This window comes from Lactuca saligna, chromosome 3 (assembly GCF_052625555.1).
Source record: "Lactuca saligna cultivar CGN05327 chromosome 3, ASM5262555v1, whole genome shotgun sequence".
Taxonomy (NCBI): domain Eukaryota; kingdom Viridiplantae; phylum Streptophyta; class Magnoliopsida; order Asterales; family Asteraceae; genus Lactuca; species Lactuca saligna.
The window spans coordinates 11,241,456-11,264,909 of NC_136419.1; the positions used below are offsets into that span (position 1 = coordinate 11,241,456).

A 23,454-nucleotide genomic window follows, 5' to 3' on the forward strand; every position below is an offset into this window, starting at 1 on the left:
TATATATATATATATATATATTATAACAAGTCTTTTCAGTTTGATAGATAACAAAATCATAATAAAATCTATTGAAATCAGACCTGGCAATCCGTGTCTACATGTTGTGTATTCGTGTCAGACACAAATTTACATAACACGAATTTGGTAGATACGAACACGACGCAAATTATAAAACGTGTTTGGGGTATAAATACGAACACGACACGTAAAAAATTTGAGTGACACATGACACAACACGAATAGACACGTTTTTAAGCCGTGTTACACGAAAACACGAAAAAACACGAATAGACACGTTTTTAATAGCTTTTTTTAAGCTAGGGCTATAAACTATTTATTGACTTTTACGAAATTGGCCCTTAATATATTATAAATACAAAATTTAACCCTAAAATATATATGTGTATATATGTGTTTGTACGTGTCATGTGTCAACACGAATTTGTATCGTGTCTTATACGTATCTAAACAGATAAATTCGTGTTTGACACGTGTAAGACACAAAACATGAATTTAAAATACCTGTGAGACACAAATAAACACGAAACATGAATTTGTAAAACACATACTCGGAAAACTCATATCGTGTTCGTATCGTATTAATCTTGTTGTGTATCAAATTGTCAGGTCTAATTGAAATGGACTAAATTTGCAATTTTAGAACTAGAAACGACTTTAACTATAAAAATAGGCAAACCAAAGGACCAAATTTCCAGTTTCCTCTGTATAATATCTAAACGGTGATAATATTAAATTGTAAAGAAGAAGAAATAGGCGAAGACTTAATCCAGACATCCATCCGGCTACGATACCATGGCAGCCCTTCTCCTTCATTCATCTGAACGACTTTCTAAAACATGGCTAAACCGAATTTTTGCAGTCATCTACGCCACCGTCGTTTCTTTTCTTCTCCTTCGCCACTGCCGTAATTTAATCTACTCTCCAACTCCAATCTCCATCACTCTGTTTCTAGCCGACTTTGTGTTAGCTTTTATGTGGTTTACCTCCCAATGCTTTCACTGGAATCCAATTCATCGCCGTGTTTTCCCCGAAAACCTGCAACTGTATGTGGAGGAGAGAGAGTATCCGGCGTTAGATGTGTTGATTTGCACGGCTGATCCCACCAAAGAGCCACCAGTTGGAGTGGTGAACACGGCCTTATCTGTATTGGCATATGACTACCCGACGGATAAGCTTTCCGTTTATATATCAGATGATGGAGGGTCTGAAGTGACACTGTATGCGTTCATGGAGGCTGCTAAGTTTGCTAAGCATTGGATTCCATACTGCAAGAAGCATAATATTGTTGATCGGTCTCCTGAAGTGTATTTTGAAAGTGATCCTGTTTGGTTCCCTGAGAAAGATGAAATCAAGGTGCTTCCTTCATTCCCTTTCCGATTGCTAAATTTTATTCCTTAAATTTGTTTCTGAAAATAAGTATATTCCCTTTTCCATGAAATATAAAATATAATTGACAGAGTTTAATAAAAAAAAAAATGAACAACTACTAATAAAATATGGACTATGCTGTGAAATAAGGGTAACTGATTAGTGTGGCAGGCGATGTATGAAAGAATGAAATCAAGGGTGGAGAAGGTGGTGCAAAGTGGTGGCGTATGTTTGGATGAGGTGAAGGAATCTGAAATTCGTGATGCTTTCAGTAAATGGACGCCTAATTTCTCGCGTCGACATCATCCCACAATTATTCAGGTTTCTCCTATTCATGTAGTTGTTTTGTTATCAATTATCAATTTTAGTAAATAAATATGACCTCACTTTGGAAATTTTTGAGAAAAAATTGCTCCTTTTGTAATGGTGTTTGATTTTCTTTATTTACACGAAATACAGATTATATTAGACAACACTATAGACAAAGATGTCGGAGGTGGTGTAATGCCAAATCTTGTCTACGTTTCTCGAGAAAAAAACAACAAGAAGCCCCATAATTTTAAGGCTGGAGCACTCAACGTACTGGTAATCTCTCTATTATCCGTGTTTGGGTTAGTTTTTCTGATAGGTAGAAAGCTTTACGAAGTGCACACTGGAAAAAGCTACTTAATTTGTTTCAATTTAATGATTATCACTCCCTTTTCCTTCATATTGTAGCTTCGAGTGTCAGGCTTGATGACGAATGGACAGATTGTCCTTGTTCTAGATTGTGACATGTTCTCAAATGACCCTGAAACGCCACTTCGTACATTATGTTATTTTATGGATCCAAATGCTGATTCAAAGCTTGGATTTGTTCAATTTCCGCAAAGATTCAAAGGCATCAACACGAATGACATTTATGCTTCGGAGTTCAAGGCCGAGACACAAATTTTAAGCCTTGGCATGGATGGCTTGTTAGGCGCTCAGTTTATGGGTACTGGAGGCTTTTTCAAACGACATGTTATTAGCAATGACTCATGCTTTGGATTCATTAAAGATACAATCATGCAAAAAAACATCTCAATTCCAATAAGCACTAAAGATGTTTTGGTTTTAGCGCACCAATCAGCAAGCTGCGACTATGAGGATAATACAAAATGGGGATCCGAGGTTAATTATCGGCTTTTCCCCTAGTATAATCCTAGCTAAGAATTTGAAAATAAAAATCATGATATTTACTTTTGCAATGGATAAAAAGTATTCTACTGGTGCCTATGTTTTGTAGATTGGATTTCGATATGGCACCTTAACTGAGGACACCTACACAAGCTTTCGACTTCATTGTGAAGGATGGAAGTCGATTCTTTGCAATCCAAAAAGAGCCGCGTTTCTTGGAGGTTCGCCAACCAATTTGAATGATGCCCTAACCCAAATCAAACGATGGTACATGGGATTCCTCGAAATATTCTTTAACAAATATTGCCCAATAACGTATGGAATTCGATCAATGAATCCTCTACATGCTTTATGTTACACACACTACACACTTCGTTCCTTTTGGTCGATTCCAATCATTGTCTACGCATTCTTGCCTCAAATTTCGCTCCTCAACTCCTTCCCAATCTTTGCAAAGGTATCAATTCGACTTTTGATAACACAAACATCTTGTGAAAAAATTACTTTATTGAAGAAGGATTATGCTGATTTCAGGTTTCGGAAGGTGGGATTTCCTTGCATGCGTTTCTATTTCTTGGAGCTTACGGAAAAGATTTTGTAGATTTTGTGGTCTTTGGAGGTGGATCGATGCAAAGGTGGTGGAACTGGCAAAGAATGTGGTTGATATGGGGGCTATCGAGTCACCCATTTGCAATGCTCGAGTGGTCACTAAAATCCTTCGGTTTTTCAACATCTGGGTTCAATGTTACCAGCAAAGTGATTGAGGAAGAACAAAAAAGACTATACGAACATGGAGTGTTTGATTTTGGAGTTGAATCAGTCTTGTTTTTTCCATTTAGTGTCGCATCATTGATCAACTTGTTTTCGTTTGTAAAAGGCTTTATGGAGGTTTTCATAAATGGGAGGTTGGAAGAGTTTTTTGTCCAGATGTTCATATCTGGATTTGTGGTGGTAAATAGCTGGCCGATATATGAAGGCATGGTTTTAAGGAGAGATCGAGGAAGGATGCCATTGAAGTTGAGTTTAACATCAATGTCAACGGCAATTGCGATTTTCTTGGCATCCTCTTTGATTTTTTAACGTTCAAGAGTATAATTTGAAGAACCAAAGATGAACCTGCATGTGAAGGCCAAATTGATCACATCCTGGCGACGAATATAGCAACACCTATAGATTGTGCACTTTCACTGCATCTAAAACAAGTTTCTTCTAATTGATGATATTATGATATTCTGTATTAGAATCACTGGAATCATTACAACACAATAGGGTATCGTGCACGAATTTTAGCCTAAGACAAAATCCGTTGTAATTTGCGACGCATCTCCCATAGAATGTAATAGCAGAGTTTTATTTAAGACATTTCTAACAGAATAACAGACGGATTAGCAATGTATTTATACATTTGGTTAATCCATCATAAAATTTTAAAAGATTACATGCAGATTACATACACAAATTAAGGATATCTAGGACTGTCGCTATTTGTTGCTATTCCATTTGTAGTCAAGGAATTAGGAAGTATGTTTAAGATATAAGGCCATCCATAACGGTCTTCACTACCACCACCGTCTTCCGCTTCCATTTCATCACCACAACTTTCCCCCCTGCAACCGGGATAGTGTGCGCGAGAGGAGATCGTTGTCAAAACGAGAAAAAAGACAAGAAGAAGAAAGAATTTAGAGATAAGAGTTCGTGATCAAATGTGGTGGTGGCCACGATCCTCCACGACAATGAGCAACCACGAAAAATGGGGGTAGTGCACACGGCCGTTGTTCGTGGCCACGTCGACTACAACGAGTCAATATACCGAAAGGTCTAAGTAAAATTATTAATAGTTTAAGGTTTCGAGTATAATTAATAAACCACAAATGAAGCTTCATGTGAAGGCCAATTGATTACATCGAGGCTACGGAAACTAAAGATTTTTAAACTGTCGTTTTTATATTTTTGGAAACGACAAAACTTCATTAATGGTCCCTATGGTTTCACAATATGAAGTTTCGTCCATAATTTTAAAAAACCTCACAGATGATCGTTGTGGTTTCAAAACTTTTAACAAAAGGTTCTTATTGTTAATTCCGTCAAGTTTTGTCTGTTAACTGAATGGCATTACCATCATTCCACTATTACAGTGACCATTTATGAGTTTTTTGTTATTTAAAATAAAAAATAAAAATTGTTTTATCATCTTGGCGATGAATCACGGTTATTAGAAGTTTAGATTGAAAGTAGGCAGTTTTCCTATGAACGTCTTCTCATTCTTGAATGGAATATATGAATGAGACTATGGTTGTCAAAATTGCGATTCTGATTGTAGGAACCTATGATCCTACGATCCTAGGTATGAAAAACGAATCGAATCATATACGGATCGTATTTGGAATAGGATCGCAGATAGGATCGTAAGATCGTAGGTAGGATCGTAGGATCGAGATCTAATCCGATCCTACCTTTCCTTTTTTTTTTTTTTTGCAAATGATATTTTTTTACCACTTTATGTTTTTTTACCATTTAGCAATTTACCGTTTATATTTTGTTTTGTGACTTATGACTAATATTTTGAAGTTTTTATAACTTTTGAACAAAAAAATGAATTCCCCAAACTATACATATTATAGTTTGTCTGAAAAGTTATGTTCTTAGTTCGTGATTTGTTCTAAAAACTTATGATTTGAAAGTATCCCTTATGCTTCGCATAATACAAAAGAGGATAAAAAAATATATATATATTTTATGAAAATCGTTGGGCTGGATCAATTGCATAAGTTTAAAATTGGTTGAAAACATTTTGTTTCAATTCACAAAATCATTTGTGTTTGGTTTATATTTCCCCCTGAAAACGTATATAACAAAAAAAAAACATAAAAGTGTAGGGGTATGAACTTACTGTTTTATTGTGTGAAAGCGTCGAACAGAAAACGAAGATCCTCGAGTTGCTGTACGTGGCACATAACGGAATCCTAATATCAAATAAATACATATATGTATCTAAATTAGCGATTTCGTTAGATTAAGTGTTAGAAAAACATTTGCTTTTGGTTAAGGAATGTTACTGGGACTTGATTGAATCGAGGAAAGTGGGTTTTCAGTCAATTGCACCACTTAGGGAGTGTGTTCGGTCGTAGAGGGAGTGTACGGTTGTGAACCGTGTACGGCTGTAGACTGTCTCTCGAAGGGTGTACGACCTTTGAAGGTGTACGGTCATGAACGAGTGTACGGTAAATGAAGATTTGCAGTTTTGAAGGGTGTACGGTCGTACACCCAAGAACAAGGATGCTGGATTTTGGTGAAAAACGTGTTCTAGATGCTGCAAAACTGCTCCCAATGATGATTCTCGATGATTTTCAGAAGAATTAAGGTGTTATTAGGGTGTACAGTCAGGGGTTCTAGAGAGAGAATGAGAGAGTTTTCGGCCAAGAGTGTTCAAATAAAGGTGGAGGTCCTGTATTTATAGGCTGGGGGGTATGGTCGGTGGTGGCAGGGGCGTAGCTACACTATGTGAAGGTGGGTCCTAGGACCTACCTTTTTTCTTTTTTAATAGACAATTCTATATAAAAAAACATAAGGAACTACCTTATTTTTTTCGAAAGACCTATATTTTCATACTTTTTTCAATTTCATTTATATAAGGAACCACTTTGATTTTGGTTCTAGATTCGTCATTGGGTGGTGGGGTCCACCTGGCACCAACCATGAACGGGTATGCGGCCGTACACGGGTGTGTGGTCGTACACTCACTTAGGCCGAAAACTGTTAGATTTTCGAGACATTTCGGGTTTTTCACGCAATTTTTGGTTCCGATTCGTATATAATTTTAATTATATAAAACGTAATAATTTTTCCAAACCAAGGAATTTGACGGAAAATCCAATAAAATTCAAATTTTATTAACGCATATCGGTTAAAGATAACGAAAAAAGTTTCGGGTTGCCGCACGTTTTTCCCCACTATTTAGTTTTGAGGTTTTATGATCGATTCGTTGTGCATCTTCATAGTGTACTAGGATTTACAATTTTGTAGTATTGATCTCCAATTTAGTGTTCATTGCTCTTATATTTCTCTTCATGCTTTTGATAGAAATTTTCATCTATTAAGCTATTGAATTGACATTGCTTCATATTTTTCTCTCCTTTTGGTATATAATCTAAAGGTTATATTTTCTGAAACCTGATGCATTCTTTTTTATAGGTGATTTTGAACCTACAAAGATGTTTGAAAGAACAGCTAATCTACCAAACAATCAGATAATCAACAGTAGATATGATCCATCTGATAAATGGTTGATTGGAATTGCCCCTGCTCACCAGTGGTTTGTATTTGTTTATTTGTTAGTGTAGCTTATTCGCTTATAGCACCATCTATGGTAAATTGCTAAGTTTTAATAATACTCTCCATCTATTCTGATTTGAGGAGATACTTCAACTAGTAAAAGGAAACCTAGATTTTTTCAATTGATCAACAGTGAAGTCAAGCTCTTGAAGCACATGCAACATCATTTGTCTCTTTCAAAGTACAAATGTTTCCCCTTTTGTTAAGACCATTGTTAAAATGGCTTTTTTTTTTGCCTTCCATCTAAGTACATTGGTAACAGTCACATAATTATATGCCTTCAACAATTTACTAGCAATGAGAATCCTTCAATTCTTATTTCTTTTGCAACAAAAAGCTCTAATGTTGGACAAATTACTTGAAGTTTCATGTAATTGCGCTTGGTGCTTAACCATGTTTCTTCTCTTAACACATTGTTTTCATTTTCATTCATTTGGGGTTTCTCATTTCTAAAAGCTAATGCTTCTTGTTTCTATACATTAAGGAATACCCTCAGTCACTAAGAAATGAGCAAACCTTTTCTTTTCTCCCGACTTTCAAGATGATTTTCCACTTACCATGCAGGTAATTTGTCATTCATTTTCTTTTTTGAAATAAGGAGTTGCATACTATCATTATCAACTAACGTATTAATTCCTGACTTTGCTGACATCCCACAAGTATAGTTTATACTTTATAGCTTTCCATCACCAATGGATAATTTATGACTTCTTGTTTTAGTGTGAAACTCATTAGAGAACTAGGGACTAAGAAAACTACGATCTTTTGGATAACAAGAATTATTTTTACACTTAACAGATAGTACTCCTTTCTATCTATCACTACTAGAAAAACAGCCTTGTACGACGCTCATTGCGCGTCGTAAAAGTCTCAGACGACGTGCAAATGCATGTCAAGAAAGGCCCTGTCATAAAGAGAGACGACGCGCTTTTGCGCGTCATCTATAGACGACGCGCATTTACGACGCTCATTTACGACGCGCAATTACGACGCACGTTTACCACACGCAATGTGTATCAAGGAAGGCCCTGTTATAAAGGAAGGCGACATGCATTCGCGTGTCGTGACCTTACGACGCGTGTGTTAATGACACGCAATGTATATCAAGAAAGCCCCTATCAAGTAAGGTCATATCATAAATGAAGATGACACACATTTTTGCATATCATAATTTTTAATGTTTAAAAAAATATTATTTATAGATTTACTAATTTTCAAATTAAATTTGTATTTAATGTCTCATAAAAGAAAATAAAATATCATATACAAAAAATACAATCCATTACATAAAATTTAATGTCATACAAATAATCGTTCAATTTATAGAAAAATAAAACAAATCAATAGAAGTTGTAACAGAAATTTACAAGCTAATAGTTCTAATAACCTAATGTGTGCCTCATTGTAAACAAAATTTGTGCTGATTTTTTTTAAATGTGTGCCTCACTTGTGTCCACTCTTCCTTAATAACACCACTTAAGGACTCTAAACCTATGAACTTGCTCACAGTATCTATATTGCCTGCAAAAAAAAACATAACTACAAAATAAGTGTGAAGATGGATTATTATAGTGTAAGAGAAGTAAAGAACCTTGAGCTTCCTCTAATGGGATACATGGGTAGTCAGACAAAAGAACACGAGGTTCTTGGCGACACATCTGATCTGAGTCTCTAGGGTAACCGATCTTTGTTCTTTGGCTTGCTGAAGGAATTGGTTACTGTATCAAGCAACACAAACTGTCAAATTTATATACTTTTTTTTTTTTTTTTTAAAGTGTTTTGATGTTGGAATAATTCACTGTACTTGGGGCAGTGTTTATTGGTTTTCATGTGACCAAACTGATGAATCAAACCATAATATCATCATATCACAACATATGTAGACCATACTTGAACTTTGTATTTTATGTTAAAAAGGAAAAAGGCATAACATTTGTAGAGGATACCTGACCACAAGCTCCATATGCAAAACTCTCTCTTGCATTTTTCTTTGTATTTCCAACCTACATTAGGATAGATCAAGCAACAAGTTATTGAACAAAATTATGTTAAAACTTCATCTTCTTTTTTGTGTCAATAAAGAGAAAAAAGCAACTAACTTACTAACCTTCATAATATTCATTCCACCATTCAAAATTCTAAGCTTCTTATTTAGCAAATCACCAACTTGTTCAAGATCTTGTGGGCATCATCTTTCCAGAAAAGTTCTTCTTGTAAGGAAACATTTCATCCTGCCACCCTGTAACGCCTGTGTTTCTAGGCCTGTCATTAATGATGATATAATAGTCTAGGTTAACCTTTGTAACCCGTTTTGAAATAATAGAAGTGTACTATTTGAGTATTATGTGTTTTGTGCTTAATTGCTTAATTATGTGGTTTGATTAATTAAGAATAAAAATAAGCGTCAAAATTTAAGTGTAAAATAAACTTGATATCTTTAGATAATGTTGTAGTAGTTGAAACAAGGTTTCCGAAGATATAAAGAATGCCAAAATCCGAGTTATAACGAAGAAGTTATGACATGTCGAACTTTCGCGACAGAACCGGCAACGCTGAATGACGTAAAAAATGAAATTTACGTTAGAGCGATATTTAGCCTTAGTGATCTAAACGAGAATCGAAGATCTCGTTGTTAGTATCGAAGAGATAAAAAGTTAGGCGAGAACGGTGGTCAAACGAAGAAGTTATGAATTTATAACGAAATTTTCTGTCCCAGTCTATTAAAAATAAATAATAAAAATAAATAATAAAAATAAATTCAAAATTAGCCGACGGAGTCTAAACAAAAGTTGTAGAGCGTAGTCTCACCTTCGCGTGGAAATAAAGAACGTCGAAAACGGAATTCGTATGAAGAAGATATGAATTTTCGAAGTTTATTAAATAATTAATAATTAAATTTAATTATTAAATCCGGTATTATCCGAAGAGGAGTCACCGGACTCATCCGAAGTACGCCCCGTGTACCCTCGTACACCCCGCGTAAACCCGAGGCCCAGCCCCTATAAATAGGATGCGAGGGCAGCCGGTTCTTTTGCTATTTTTCTCCCTTCTCTCTCCCGTTTTGCATTGATTTGCGTGCTAGAAGTACCCCGAAGCCCCGGTAATATTCCCGAGTCCCGAAGCAAGTCCCGAGATCCCGAAGATCCGGAGAAGTGCGGTTCCCGAGCCGAAGCTCTGCCCGCGAGAAGTTCGATTTTTGTAGAGATCTTCCAGATCTGCTGAGGATTACTACTTCTACGAGCCGTAGTGCTGTCCGATCATCTTCTGATCAAGTGAGTGCGTAGTTACTTTCTTCTAACGCATAATTATGAAGTATTTTATACGAAATACGTGTTATGTGTATATTTTGTTGTTATGTGTGTGAATGTATATTCACTTTCTTCTATCTTATAGATCTGATTATTTCTCTATGAAATACGTGTTATGTGGGTGTGCCTCATCTGTTATGTGGAAAATGTATTGATTGAGCATGTTATACAGGTTTTGAAACTATGTATAAAAATGTATGTTTTATCTACTAATATGTTGGGTAGAACATGGATAGATAGTTGGTGTGTAATAAACAGATGAGAGGCCTCGATGTTGTTTTGATCCAGTCATCTAGCGGAATTTAGATGACGACCACGGACGTTTCTAGACAGTCCCGTGGAATGCTAGCAGGCTCATAACCTGTAGGTGTTAATGAACTTGGGTGTCCATTCGTTGTATTCCATCCCCCTCATGGTTGCCTTATTTGACTTATATTGCTGAGGAACCCCCGAAGCATGTGTTGTCACCCCGATGAAATATTCTTAGACTAGGTCCCTTATGTTAGTTATTTTAGGGACATAAAGTGAGAATAACGGGAATGGGTAATTGGGTTATTGTTGGTTGATGAAAATTAATTTAATTATTTATTGTGGGTTGAAAACCCTATATTCTCACCAGGCTCCGAAGCCTGACCCACTCAGTTTTATTTGTATTACAGGAAGTGGCGCGAGGGCGTAAGATGGATGAACCATCAAGTTGTTTTGTTTACAAGTCTGTATAGGTATATATTTGTTGAATGACTTGTAATGTTATCGTTTATGCTTATTGGTCTGTATCGGAACATGACACCCCGAGTTTTGATTATATAATGAAAATACATTTCTTTTATGAAATGCTTTGGTAAACATTGTTTTATCATGTTTTGTTTTTTGGGAACAAATTCCGCAACTCTTTCAAATCAAAAGTATTTACTCTGAAATTATTTTAAAAGCATAAATGAAAATCGGTCTTTTCTGGCCGAGATTTTGGGGATGTCATGAACATCAGTCACTAAAACTATATAATATGAATATGAATATTACATAACACGGGTCCCACATGATGAATACATAGTTACAGGTTAACAACAGAAGGGCTTTGAACTTGGTCAACTTGGTCAACATTATCCACACGATCAAGTTCTTTCTGTAATTCTTCCCCTTCTTCATCTTCATCATTAAACAATGAAGATGAGGCAACAGGTGGTACAATTGTAGAAACATAATCAGATTTTGGTAATAGATACTCCTCCTCAGTCAATGCTTGGACTTCTGGTCCTTCATACTGTTCATTAATATCTTCATAATCAACTGCATTTTCAGCATTCAGATCATAATATGTTTGGATGTAGCACAAGAGGTGGAATTAGAAGATTACCAACTATATAATGTCCACATAATCAACCATTATCCTATAAGTCCAAAGTCATAAATTCATTAATAAGAACAATGATACCTTGTTCAGCAACATCAGCAGACGTTTGTGAGGTTTTTACTGACAGTTGAATCATGAGATAGTAAAAGAACAAAGAGTTAGATCTAGATACTAAAATAGTGAAAAATTCTTATTAGTTATCATACAAAAAAAGAGTACATGGAAATGTGTAATGACTAATAAAACTAATCATAAACACAAGTTGAAGGAAGTAGAAAGTAGTTGTATACATGTATATCTGTTAGTGAAGAACCAAGCTTATCAGCTAGTGCAGCAAGATGCTCCTTTGCATCCTGAGAAACAAAACCATGGTTTTAGTATCCAAGTTGATATATATATATATATATATATATATATATATATATATATATATATATATATATATATATATATATATATATAACACCTATAAAAAATAAGAACAGATACCTCATCAAGGTAATCAATATCAAGATCACCAGCCCCGTCAATATTTCCAAACATGAATTCCAAAAGACGATTGCCATCACGAGCATCTTCATATTCATCATCATCATCATCTGCCAATTAAAATTTCAGAATTCTAAATAACATACAAGACAAGTCACTGAATTCAAAGGGGTTAAATGTGGAATCCAAATCAGTACACAAGGATGGAAATTGGAATCAGGATTTAAAAGCACGTATGAATCATCAAAACATATTTATATTCTAAATTCTAAACAATTGAACTCATATGAAGATGATAAACAATGCAAGAAGTAAAGGTTTTCAACTATCCAAAATGACATGCTTACAATTATTGTGTGTTATAAATTTACAATATTATTCACAACTCTTGATTGTAATCAATAGTGGTAAGATGCGCTTATTATGACTTTCAAAACAAACTAACACATGATCACACATGTTCTTTCCAATATTGTTTGAATAAATTTGTGATGGGAATTGATGCTGAAGAGTTATGTTTCAATATAAAATACCTTCATCACGGTCATCAGCGCCCCTACCATCTTGAGAGGTATTACCAGCATCAGAATTCATTATCTATAATGACATCTGCCACATGAGAAAGATGTATTTAGCACAATATGGTTTGTCTTGGAAGAGAAAAATGTCTTCTTAACCAAAGCCATGAGGGAATAAATCATCCGCCCTCAAGGGCATAGATTTGAAATTAATTTTTTTTTTGTAAAACCTATCACTACTGAAACAAATCATCCACAAGAATTCACTTGAAGCATCAATGAGAAGCAACCAAAATATGCTAATTCCAAAGTATTACCAATCAAAGAGATAACTTTTCTATTTTCCAACAAAATTTTAAGCGTTATATCCAGGAGATATGCAAACCCCAAAAAGAAAAGACGCATAATTTGGCATTTGAAAACTATCTGAATTGAATTCAAAGACCAATGTGAGCTCGTTTTTTGTAGGAATAGAAGGAGTGGCAACTATAAGTATAAGTTAAATTCTCTTTAGCCATGTATAGGAATCATTCACCATTTATAGTCCATAACAAAGCGACCAAAACCCTAACTTATCAACGAAAATAGGCAGAAAGAATCAAAAGAGCCGAAAATATCGAAGAGGTGGAAAATAAAGCAAACTGAAACCCTAATTCACTTACATACCAAGAAATTGTCCAACAACGAGTGAAATTGTCCTGCAAAATGAATAAGAATTGATATAAATACCTAACCGTGTGACAACCAATCAGGTAACTTTTTATCGAAGAGGCGATAATGAGCCTGATCTGAATGATGAGCTTAACGGGATTAAGAAGCAGAAAAGTAAGAGAGATGGATGTCTCGCCTGCACAATAAAAACGGTCAGCTTATTTGTTGTACTTTTGATTCTCAGTAAGAATATCCGCATGTTGCTGAATCGAATGGTTAGCTTTTAAGTTTTGTGAACCATTCACCACCTGTCCAAATTTCAAATGTCCAAAAAAAGGATTAAATATGAACATATGGTGAAAATAGAAAAGAAGTAATTACTTTGTATGTGTTGTAAAGAAACTGTTTTGCAAGTTGTTCGACTTCCTTTGGCCATGTAGCACTCCAATACAATGTTTGACGATCTTGTCGAATCTGTGTATATACAAAAACCCATAAGATAAGAAAAAATTGAAAATATATTTTTTAGTTTTCTCTTATTATAAAAGTAAGGTTAAAAAGTACTAATCACAATTCACAAACCTGTGAAACAATTTTTTTCATTTGAGGTTCAAAACTCATGTCAAGCATCCTATCTACCTCATCCAACACAAGGTAATTCACCCTCCTTAGGTTTGTATGATGAGACTCCAACATACGAATCAATCTTCTAGGTGTAGCAATGATAATCTCAACACCTGAAAGAAAAGATTTTAAAAAAATGATGATGAAACATGTGCTTTAGGCACAACAAATATATATAGATATAATGCTGGAAAATGTTGAATAAGCTGAAGAATCATTAGGATATACCCAATCCATAGTAGTAAAGTCATATTTGAGCTTATCACCACCTACCTTTCTGTAAATCACGAACTTGAGGACCCTTTGGAACCCCACCACAAATTCAAGTATTCTTAATCTTTGAAGATGCACCAAATTTAGTTGTTTCTTGTCGTATTTGAACATCAAGTTCACGAGTTGGAGCTAAAACTAACACAATTGGTCCATCTCCTTTTACTTTGATACCTGTAAACTCGTCGGAAAGTAGAAATAGGAAATTTAAGTGGGGAAATTAAAGATAGAGAGATGAAATCGGAAGTGAATTAGATTTTGGATGTCTGATAGAAGGTGTATATATAGTTGATTGAAGGTGTATATATAGTAATCTCAAATACGACAAATTTACAATATGAAATTATGATTAGGAATTCAAACAATCGATCCATCGTACCTAAATTCAGTTCAATCGATGCCCAAATTCAAATCGCAAGGTACAAAATCGAGTTCAGGTACGGTCTTTTTTTACTTCAGGGATGCCAGTGGGAACGTCTCCGATCGCAATTGGGATCGATTGGAGGAATTTTAGGGTTCTCCAAGATATTACGTACCGGGACGATTTGGCTTCGATTGGGTACGTCCTGATTGGGTACGAGGATCATGACTACTTGAGCGTTTCTAGTAACTATGCTCTTTCGAGATGAACCGCCTTTATTCTGGTATAATAAAAGTGGATACTACTTAGACATATATATACATTTAGGCTCATTAAGTGTGGCCATAAAGCTAGGGTTCCATGATACAAAAGAAGAACTTTAAAATTACCTGGTTCAATTCAACACCCCCAGAATTGTTGTCTGAAGAAGACGAATGCAAGGCCCAACTCTTGGGGTTCCAAATTGACAAAAAATGTTTACTAGCACCACCAACAACAAATTTGACAGGGAAAACAAGTCCATTTAACCAATTAGGGCTTTCTAGTTGGGGAGGCGCAGTGGGGCGGTCATATGGAGTCTTTCTGGTAGCGCTTCTCCGCCGTTTATAGACTTTTCCACTAGATCTGCCGCCACCGCCGTCTACGGCAAACTGAGGACCGGAATCCATGGTGAGAGAATGGATTAGTATGGGAGATGTAGGAGGATTTAGCAACCAACAAATGAAATTGAAAAGTAGAGGCGCTACACTCCTTTTTTTTTGTTCATGTCACCACAAATCAACATAGAGAAATCGAGAACCCCTGCGGGTTTGATCTGTTCAAAAGACGGGATCAGAGATTTGGTGATATTGCGATTTTGTTGTGGGAGAAAAGAGGATTGCATATGATATTAGGGTTTTTTTTGGGTATTAGAGTAAGATATATATATATATATATATATATACATATATATATATATATATATAGAGAGAGAGAGAGAAAGAGAAAGAATGATGGAAATAAGGTAGAGGATAACAATGGCGGCCTTTCAAACTTTTGGGATTTTCGTTTCCCCCCAGCTGCAAAAGAAGAGAACGCGTCTTTCATTAAAAAATATATATAAAGCGACATTTCTAGATGACACTCATTTTTAAATAGTGCCTTCCGTGTTTTTTTTGTTGGTCATTAATTTTAGAAGAGATGACATTATTTTTATGGCACACGCTTTTGCGTATCGTAAATCACTGCGTGTCATTGTTTGCGCGTCATTAAAGGGCTGTTTTCTAGTAGTGTATCATGTTTGATCATGAAACTACATTTAAAATGAAGGGTAAGATCCCCTCATATACAACTATTATTATTCTTCGGTTTATGCTGAAGGGTATGATAGGAATATTAGTAAAAATGATGTTTTTCGTATATTTGACAATTATAGCTGCCGTAAAAGTTGAAGGTAAGTGAACATTTTGAATTATTTTCTTGTGAACGTCTATTGCTGACTTTAATTTTGAATTTATTTTATTTTTGTGTCTTTAGATTTCTTACACTTGAGGTCTTCTAAACACATTTGAACACATCTCTAGCATCCAATTGGCTTTTGTTGGTTCAACCCTTGGCCCTTCCACATCTATCCGAGGAGAACGAGGTAATCCTAGATAACAAAAAATAAAATGTGGATGTTGATTCTCTTTTTGGTCGACGTGATCTGATTTTGGAAATTTCGATTTCTTTTTGTTTAGGTCATCAGTTACTCGTAAACAAAGATCCTAAATTCACTAACTTTGTTGAGGTATTGATCTTTCTAGCATCTTTATTTTTGATTTAGGAAAGAAATAAGGAGAGTTACACTATAAATTAGGGTTTCAACTTGTTACTTTTCAATTTTAGAGTTGATACTATCTGTGGCCATTAGACTTTTATAAATCATATTTCCAGAAATCATCTTCTACGAAGGCTGATTATTCACTGGCCCAAAAATATGAAGAACTCTACCAAGATATACAAATGGTCTTCAACATAATGTGGAGTTTTAATATTTTGTTGACATGATGTTTCATTTGTGGCCATTGAAGCAAATTTGGTAACTTTACGATTACATGAAAGGTAAAAATGGGTGTCTTACATTTCCCCTTAAGTTCTTTAAAGGTTCTAGAGGTGTAGTTCCCAACACTTCAGTTGGAGTTACATGTATATACCTTGTTTTATAAAGGGAAGTGTATTTTGAAGCTTATAAAATATACATTTGTGATGGGAGCTTCGTGGTGAGATCAGAGAGGATGGAAAGTAAAAGGGTGCAATTGTATGACTACATGTAATACTTGTATGGTTTTTTGTTAAATAAATAATAAACAAAAAGATATTAATATTTGGCTATTTTGTAGATATTCCAGCATTGTAGAGGGTGTTATGTATGAGTTTCAAAAGGGGGTTAAAAGTTTCAAAACTGATGATGACCAAAATATTGGTTATGAAGGATAAAAGAATTCACTAGAAAAAGCTGCATAACCAGAAGTTATAATGGCTGAAAAGACTTCAGAACAACTCACCTTATTTGCATCTTATCGAGCAAAAATCAAGGTAACACCCAACCTCACCCTTTCATGTTCAAAAGACAATAATGGTCTTGTCATTAAACGAAGAACCCTAAATGATGTCATTGTTTTGTAGGCACATAGGCAGTTAGAGATGTAAAAGTCCGTTAAAAAGGGCTTAGAGGAAGCTAGTCAAAGTTGTTGGTTTAGCTAGTAAAATAGCTCACAAGGCCTCCCTGCAACAAGGCTTGATAACAATCTATATCACATTCTTTTGTAACTACTATTATTTGTGTACTTACTGTTTTCAGAAATCTGTTTTGGTGGTCCTAAATTTGTTCAAAGGTGAATATATTATGTTTTTAGCCCATTCAGTATTTGTAGATTCTAGGTTCGTTTAATGTTACTTAAATGGGTTAAATAATAGAACTAGCAACAAAAATCGGTGACAAGTTTTATTGGATAAATCAGTGACGACTTTTTATGATCATTAATCGGATAAACCACTGACGACTTTCTATGGTCACCAATTGGACAAACTAGTGATTACTTTCTATGGTCACTAGTTGGATAAGACAGTGACGACTTTTATGGTCACCAATTAGCTAAATCAGTGACGACTTTAATTAATTAGTGACAACATTTAGTGACAAAACTGATCGTCACATATTTAGTGACCATTATATTTTAGTCACTGTTTAGTGACCACTTTTATATTCTTGTCACTAATCAATTTTGTGACAGACCTATAGTGACGACAAGTGACGACTAAAAATTTGGTCACTAAAACATTTAGTGACCACTCCTTCTATTGATAGTGACTATTTTGTTTTCGTCACTAATCAACATTTTTTTTGTGGTGATTACATATAATTTCATAATGTTTAGCCCTTCATCTCTCTTTGATTCAATGTTATTTGCTAATCTTCTAGCAACAAATTGAACCCTTCATGCATGTTGCTCAATATTCTAAAAAGTTTGGGGTTCTGATACGCCCACCGGGGAACCGACAACATCGCCCAATACAGTGATTCGACATTCATCTCGTATAAGGAAACCAAACTAAGACAATGCATTTATCTATGATTAAGAGTCAATCAAGGGAACTGAGCATGGAAATAAAGACATATCATAGTCATGAAAGGAATGAGTATCTGTCAAATTCTATTTATATATTTTAATAAAGTATAAAAATTTTAGCCGATTCGGTGGGGAATTCGGTTGACCCGTCCCAATTGGGACAGGTATTCCCCGCAAAACGAGTACCGTATATGGTATGGGGATCCTCATTAGGCTAAAACTAGGATGAGCCTGGGGTCAGGTATACCAATGCCCAACCCGCTCCTCCCCCACTTTGATGACATATTATATATATATATATATATATATATATATATATATATATATATATATATATATATATATATATATATATATATAGAGAGAGAGAGAGAGAGAGAGTCAAGATCAAATAAGAAGGAAATTTTTGGTAGGAAGCTAAGAAGTTTTTTTTCTACATATTTTTTTCACGAACAAACAAAATGAATCATTAGATGATTCATTTGTAAGATGATTCACAAGAAAAAATTCTCAAAAAAACATCTCGATGATTCATTTATATAATGATTTTGTTGTTATTCACTAAAATTGTCATAAAAGTGATTTTTTCTTAATTTACTTAAAAATGAATCATAAAGATGTTTTTTTGAGAATTTTTTCTTGTGAATCATCTTACAAATGAATCATCTAGTGATTCATTTTTTTTGTTCGTCAAAAAAATATGTAGAAAAAAAACTTCTTACCTTCCTACCAAAAAAAATTTCTTACCGGATCTATATATATATATATATATATATATATATATATATATATATATATATATATATATATATATATATATATATATATATATATATATATATATATATAAAATTGAATTTGAACTAAGTCTAGTAAAAATAAATAAATATATAGCAGACCATCAGAGACAGTCCATATACCTAGTTACGTTCTCAATTCTAAGAGTTCATCAATCATCACTTCATTGGATGGTCTGTAGATTAAATCATCATTTCTTGTTTTTATGCTTATAAAACTTTATGATTGATATAAACACAATCTGATTATTGTTTTTGGTTTTGATCGTTTATTAAACTTAAGTGTCTAAGTCTTTTATTATAATAGAGATATTATTGTTCACATGTCACGTATATAAAATGTTACTTCTCATGGTGCTACTATTGATATATCAAATCTATTAAATATCTATGTCTGCATATATTAATTAGTGCTCATCATAATGTTATTCAAATCATACATTGCATATATTATTGCTCTTCATAATAATATTCATAATTTCATATAGAAAACTACTTGCTATTGGGTTAGCTCATTTGGATAACATGTAGGTTCTAAACTAATAATTAACTTAGATGTCATCGGTTCAATCTATGATAGAGGAGGAAAAATAATTATTTGCGATTTCGAAAAAAAAAAGTGTAATCTCTTATTAAATCGGAATTTATAAAAATAAACTAATATCTTAATGATTTAGTTAGATTTAGCTCAAAATTAAGACTTAATTTTATTATAGTCGGAAGGTTTCCGGTGCGCGAAAGCTGGCCCGAAAACCCTCGTTAGGGAAGTTCCCTTTCCAAAAAAAAAAAAAAAAAAAAAAAAAAAAAAAAAAAAAAAACTTGAAAATAACCCTCAATTTCACTATTTAAGTTTAAGAAGTCCTCTCTACTCTCTTTAATGGCTCAAGAATATTCTTCCGAAAACTTTATAAGTTATATAAATATTTCATGTTTTATCCATCTTTTAATATGTTTATGCATTTATGATAGGTTTATATATAACTTTTGGTTAAAAAATGGAGGTGTTCGAAATTTTTAGAGGAAATCGTATGTAATAGAGGTTAGATCGCAGATAACATATGCTAACTCACAGATATTCTAATCCTAGTTGTGAATATAATACATCATGCATTAATATATTTGATATATAAAAAAAAAATTATTAAAAAAAAAAAATTACAGGTCAAGCAAGAGGAAATTGTATGTTGATCTTGTTCATTTGCGACTTCAAAAAAATCTAAAAAATCATGCTTTTAATACTTTTAATCTTTTATACTTGCACACTATTTGTTCATTTGCGACTTCAAAAAAATCTAAAAAATCATGCTTTTAATACTTTTATACTTGCACACGACATGGGCCGACATTGGGCCGATTTCATAGTCCATAGTAAAAAATGGCAGGTGATTAAATTAAATTCACAAGTGGCCTAAATCAACTATTATTTTAGTGGCTACTTTATAGAAACCATGGATATTTTTTAGCTAAAATTAGCTAAGCCATGGAGATTTTTGGTTGTATTTTTGAAATTTTATCCTTGTTCAATCATTAAGCAACATCTACTTAATTTAATATTTTGTACATTTACTTATTAAAATACTAAATGTTTACATCATTCTAATATAGACGTGTTCGGCAAAACTGACTGGTAGCAGGTAAGCAGATAACTGGTAGTTTGTAGCGTTTTGTTAAACGCTACGTGAGATATCTTTTAGATTTGGAGTGTTTTGTTTAAATTAAACATTAAAAGCTTGCAGTGTCAAACAGAGTTTTTTGTTCAAAACGAAATGTTTTGTTAAATGGTAGAAACTAAAAACTCTCAAACGATTTATGTCAAACACGCCCTATATCTAATATTTACAATTTTTTAATGCACTACATATATCTAATATTTACAACTTTTAGTCGTTTTGAGTTTTATTTGACAGTTATATGATCTTTTGCAACAGATAATCCTGCGTGTAGAAAAATGTTTGCTGATGTTTTAAAAAGGTTACTATTTCCACACATTAGCGATGTTTTGCGAAATAAAGTTTCCCTTGATCCGATACATTTCAGAAGTGAAGGAAGGATGGCATATTGGCATACGGCAAGGGGGACACCATAAAGGAGGGAAGGAGTAGGTTTTTCTTTCTTTTACAAATTAAAGAACACAATTATATGGTAGATAATATATATTAAAAGGGACCATAATAATCAGATAAATATATTTTATTTTTATTTTTTTCTGAAATATCGTCAGTTAGTTAACAACTACAATCCGACAACGGACAAATATGAGTGTGGGTTACTGTCAATCATGTGGTAGCGGGGATTACTTTATTTGTAGGGAAATCCGCATCTAGAAGACGTTACTTATATGATTTTTAATTATGTGGCTGTGGAAAAATAGCATACGTATCTTTTCATAAGATTATTTTTATAAAACTAGTGTTACGTAATTTTATATAAAAGTTCGTCTCGTGTTGATAACACAAAACTAACAATCTTAATTATAAAATGATGACATGTTTTTATGTTTGATATAAGACCAACTTTGAAATGTGAGAAGTTCAAAATAACAGAGGCTGAGTCTGCTTTGTTGTTAAGGTGATCATAATTCATAAACATCGATTTTGAAAAAAGTTATATAGGAAATTACACAAAATGGACACCCGCATTAACACAAGATGGACACATGTATGATGTATTCAACCAAAAACAAAACAGAAAATTGTGAACTGTTTTTTAGGAGGTTAGCGAAAAAAAAAATCATATACTATCTATTCCCACTCTTTCAAACTTGTAATACTAGTATATAACACCAAATAATATCTCATATAGGACACAAAAATAAAAGAAGAAGAAGAATGGCAACAACTTTAAAAAAAAAAAAAAAAAAAAAAAAAAAAAAAAATTGGGTCAGTGGAAGCCGCCACCTGAGATCAGCCGGCCGCCTGCTTTGCTCAAGTTAGTTTATGTTTGAAATATAATGTTCGAGACTATGAATTATGATATGGGTCTTTGTTTCCAGGATGTTTGTATTTAATTTAGCCTCTGGGGACAAAATAACATAAATATTAAGCAATTATAACTTATAAGTCAAAGTCTACGACTCTAACTTACAAGGCAGAGGTACTGTAGCTCATGTTTTATAATTGACAGAAAGCTTAGAAATCCAAAACAAATAAAATTTCTCTCATCTTTCGAGTCCTTTTGTTTTCGTCGTTTCCGAAACATTGTTTTCTTTGGTAGGTTATTATATATCTTTCTTAGACATCATAAAATAGAGTAATTACAATTTTGGATCCATACTTCCTGCAATTTTTAATTTAGAAGATTGTTCTTTTGTGCTTGTAATTTTAATTTAGGAAATTACGTTTTTTATGGTTTTAAACTCTAAAGTTATATAAGGAAATAACGAGTAAATTAAAGTTTTGGTACATATGTTATTTGCGCTATTCTAGACTTTAGGTCAAAGCTATATTTTTTCCCCACAAGAATGTTAAATTGCAGTTTTGTTCCACGTAGTTTGTATTATTTGCATTTTAGGTCTAAGTTTTAATACTTGTATATGGATGATCATTATAGTTTGTAAAAATTACATGTTGGATTCCTAAGCTTGTTACCATCAAGCCTCCTGTGTTAAATTTCTCTAAATGTTCAGTTTACCTCCACTTTTGTTTTCTTCTCATTTCATATTTTATTAAAGGGTTATTGTTATATAAACCCATAAAATTACAATAAATGTTCGGTTGTGCTTAAAGTTGAATTTTTTGTTCGATAATGTCTAAAATACATAATAAATTGTTCAGTTTTGCCCATTAATCGGATTTGACCTTTTTTGGCCGGTCACACCTTAGCTGATTGTTGAGAAGTGGCTTAGTAATATCTTACATGGAAAGCTACGTCATCGTTGCTTCTCGAGGGAAAAACACAAAGCATCATGAAATGAAGGTCAAGGTGATTCGAACCTGAGTTAGCCAATCTACAAGCAAGTGTTTCTTCAACCTGGAAGAAGTTTCGTCTTATAACTCCTAACTCCTAAATTATATATGTAATGTGCATTTTGCTCGATAATTAAATAATAGGTATTATTATTATTATTATTATTATTATTATTATTATTATTATTATTATTGATGTTGTTGTTGTATGAATTTATCCAGTGTTGGATCCTTGGCATTAGTTGCAAAAATAATGAAGTCGGGAGAAAGTGATTCTGAATCTGATTTTTCAGATAGTGAACCCTCAAAAGAAGATAATGCTATTATGGTATCCAATCCTAAGAAGTTATTTAATAAGAATTTCACTCGATTCAAGAAAAAATACAAGTAGGATAATTCAAGTTTGGAAAATCCAGGAGAAGAAATCTTCAAGAACTTTGTGAATGACGAAGAGAAAAAGGAAAAGAAGTTGATAGGTGATTTGGGTTATGACTGTAATTATTGTCATGGCAAGAATCAATTTGCAAAGGAATGCTTGTTGAGGAAGCAGAATGAGAATAAAGAAAAGGAAAAAGGCGAAGCTTATTATGTTCAGAAGATAGAGGAACTCAGAAAGAAGAGTACATTAAATGTGAAACATGCATTGATTGTACAAGAGGAAAGTGATGATGGACGAGTCGAGGTGTGGTCTACAGACTCAGAGGA

The 23,454-nt window shown here is 33.6% G+C and overlaps 1 protein-coding gene and 1 pseudogene across 1 annotated transcript; one reads left to right on the plus strand and one right to left on the minus strand.

Moving 5' to 3' along the window:
- Positions 1-433: 433 nt before the first annotated feature.
- Positions 434-3,983, plus strand: LOC145034463 (cellulose synthase-like protein G3). The gene is made up of 6 exons (XM_078982880.1): positions 434-1,377; positions 1,564-1,713; positions 1,852-1,977; positions 2,110-2,544; positions 2,660-3,007; positions 3,085-3,983. Exons 1-6 carry the CDS (start codon positions 817-819, stop codon positions 3,628-3,630), a joined length of 2,166 nt encoding a protein of 721 aa, XP_078839006.1. The 5' UTR covers positions 434-816; the 3' UTR covers positions 3,631-3,983.
- Positions 3,984-13,420: 9,437 nt separating this feature from the next.
- On the minus strand, positions 13,421-15,125 carry LOC145035187 (DEAD-box ATP-dependent RNA helicase 20-like; annotated as a pseudogene).
- Positions 15,126-23,454: the final 8,329 nt, after the last annotated feature.

Coding starts and splice junctions, on each gene's coding strand:
- LOC145034463 (XM_078982880.1), top strand. CDS start 817: ATGGCAGCCCTTCTCCTTCATTCATCTGAACGACTTTCTAAAACATGG. Junction 1,378..1,563: donor CTGAGAAAGATGAAATCAAG/GTGCTTCCTTCA, acceptor TTAGTGTGGCAG/GCGATGTATGAAAGAATGAA. Junction 1,978..2,109: donor CTGGAGCACTCAACGTACTG/GTAATCTCTCTA, acceptor TTCATATTGTAG/CTTCGAGTGTCAGGCTTGAT.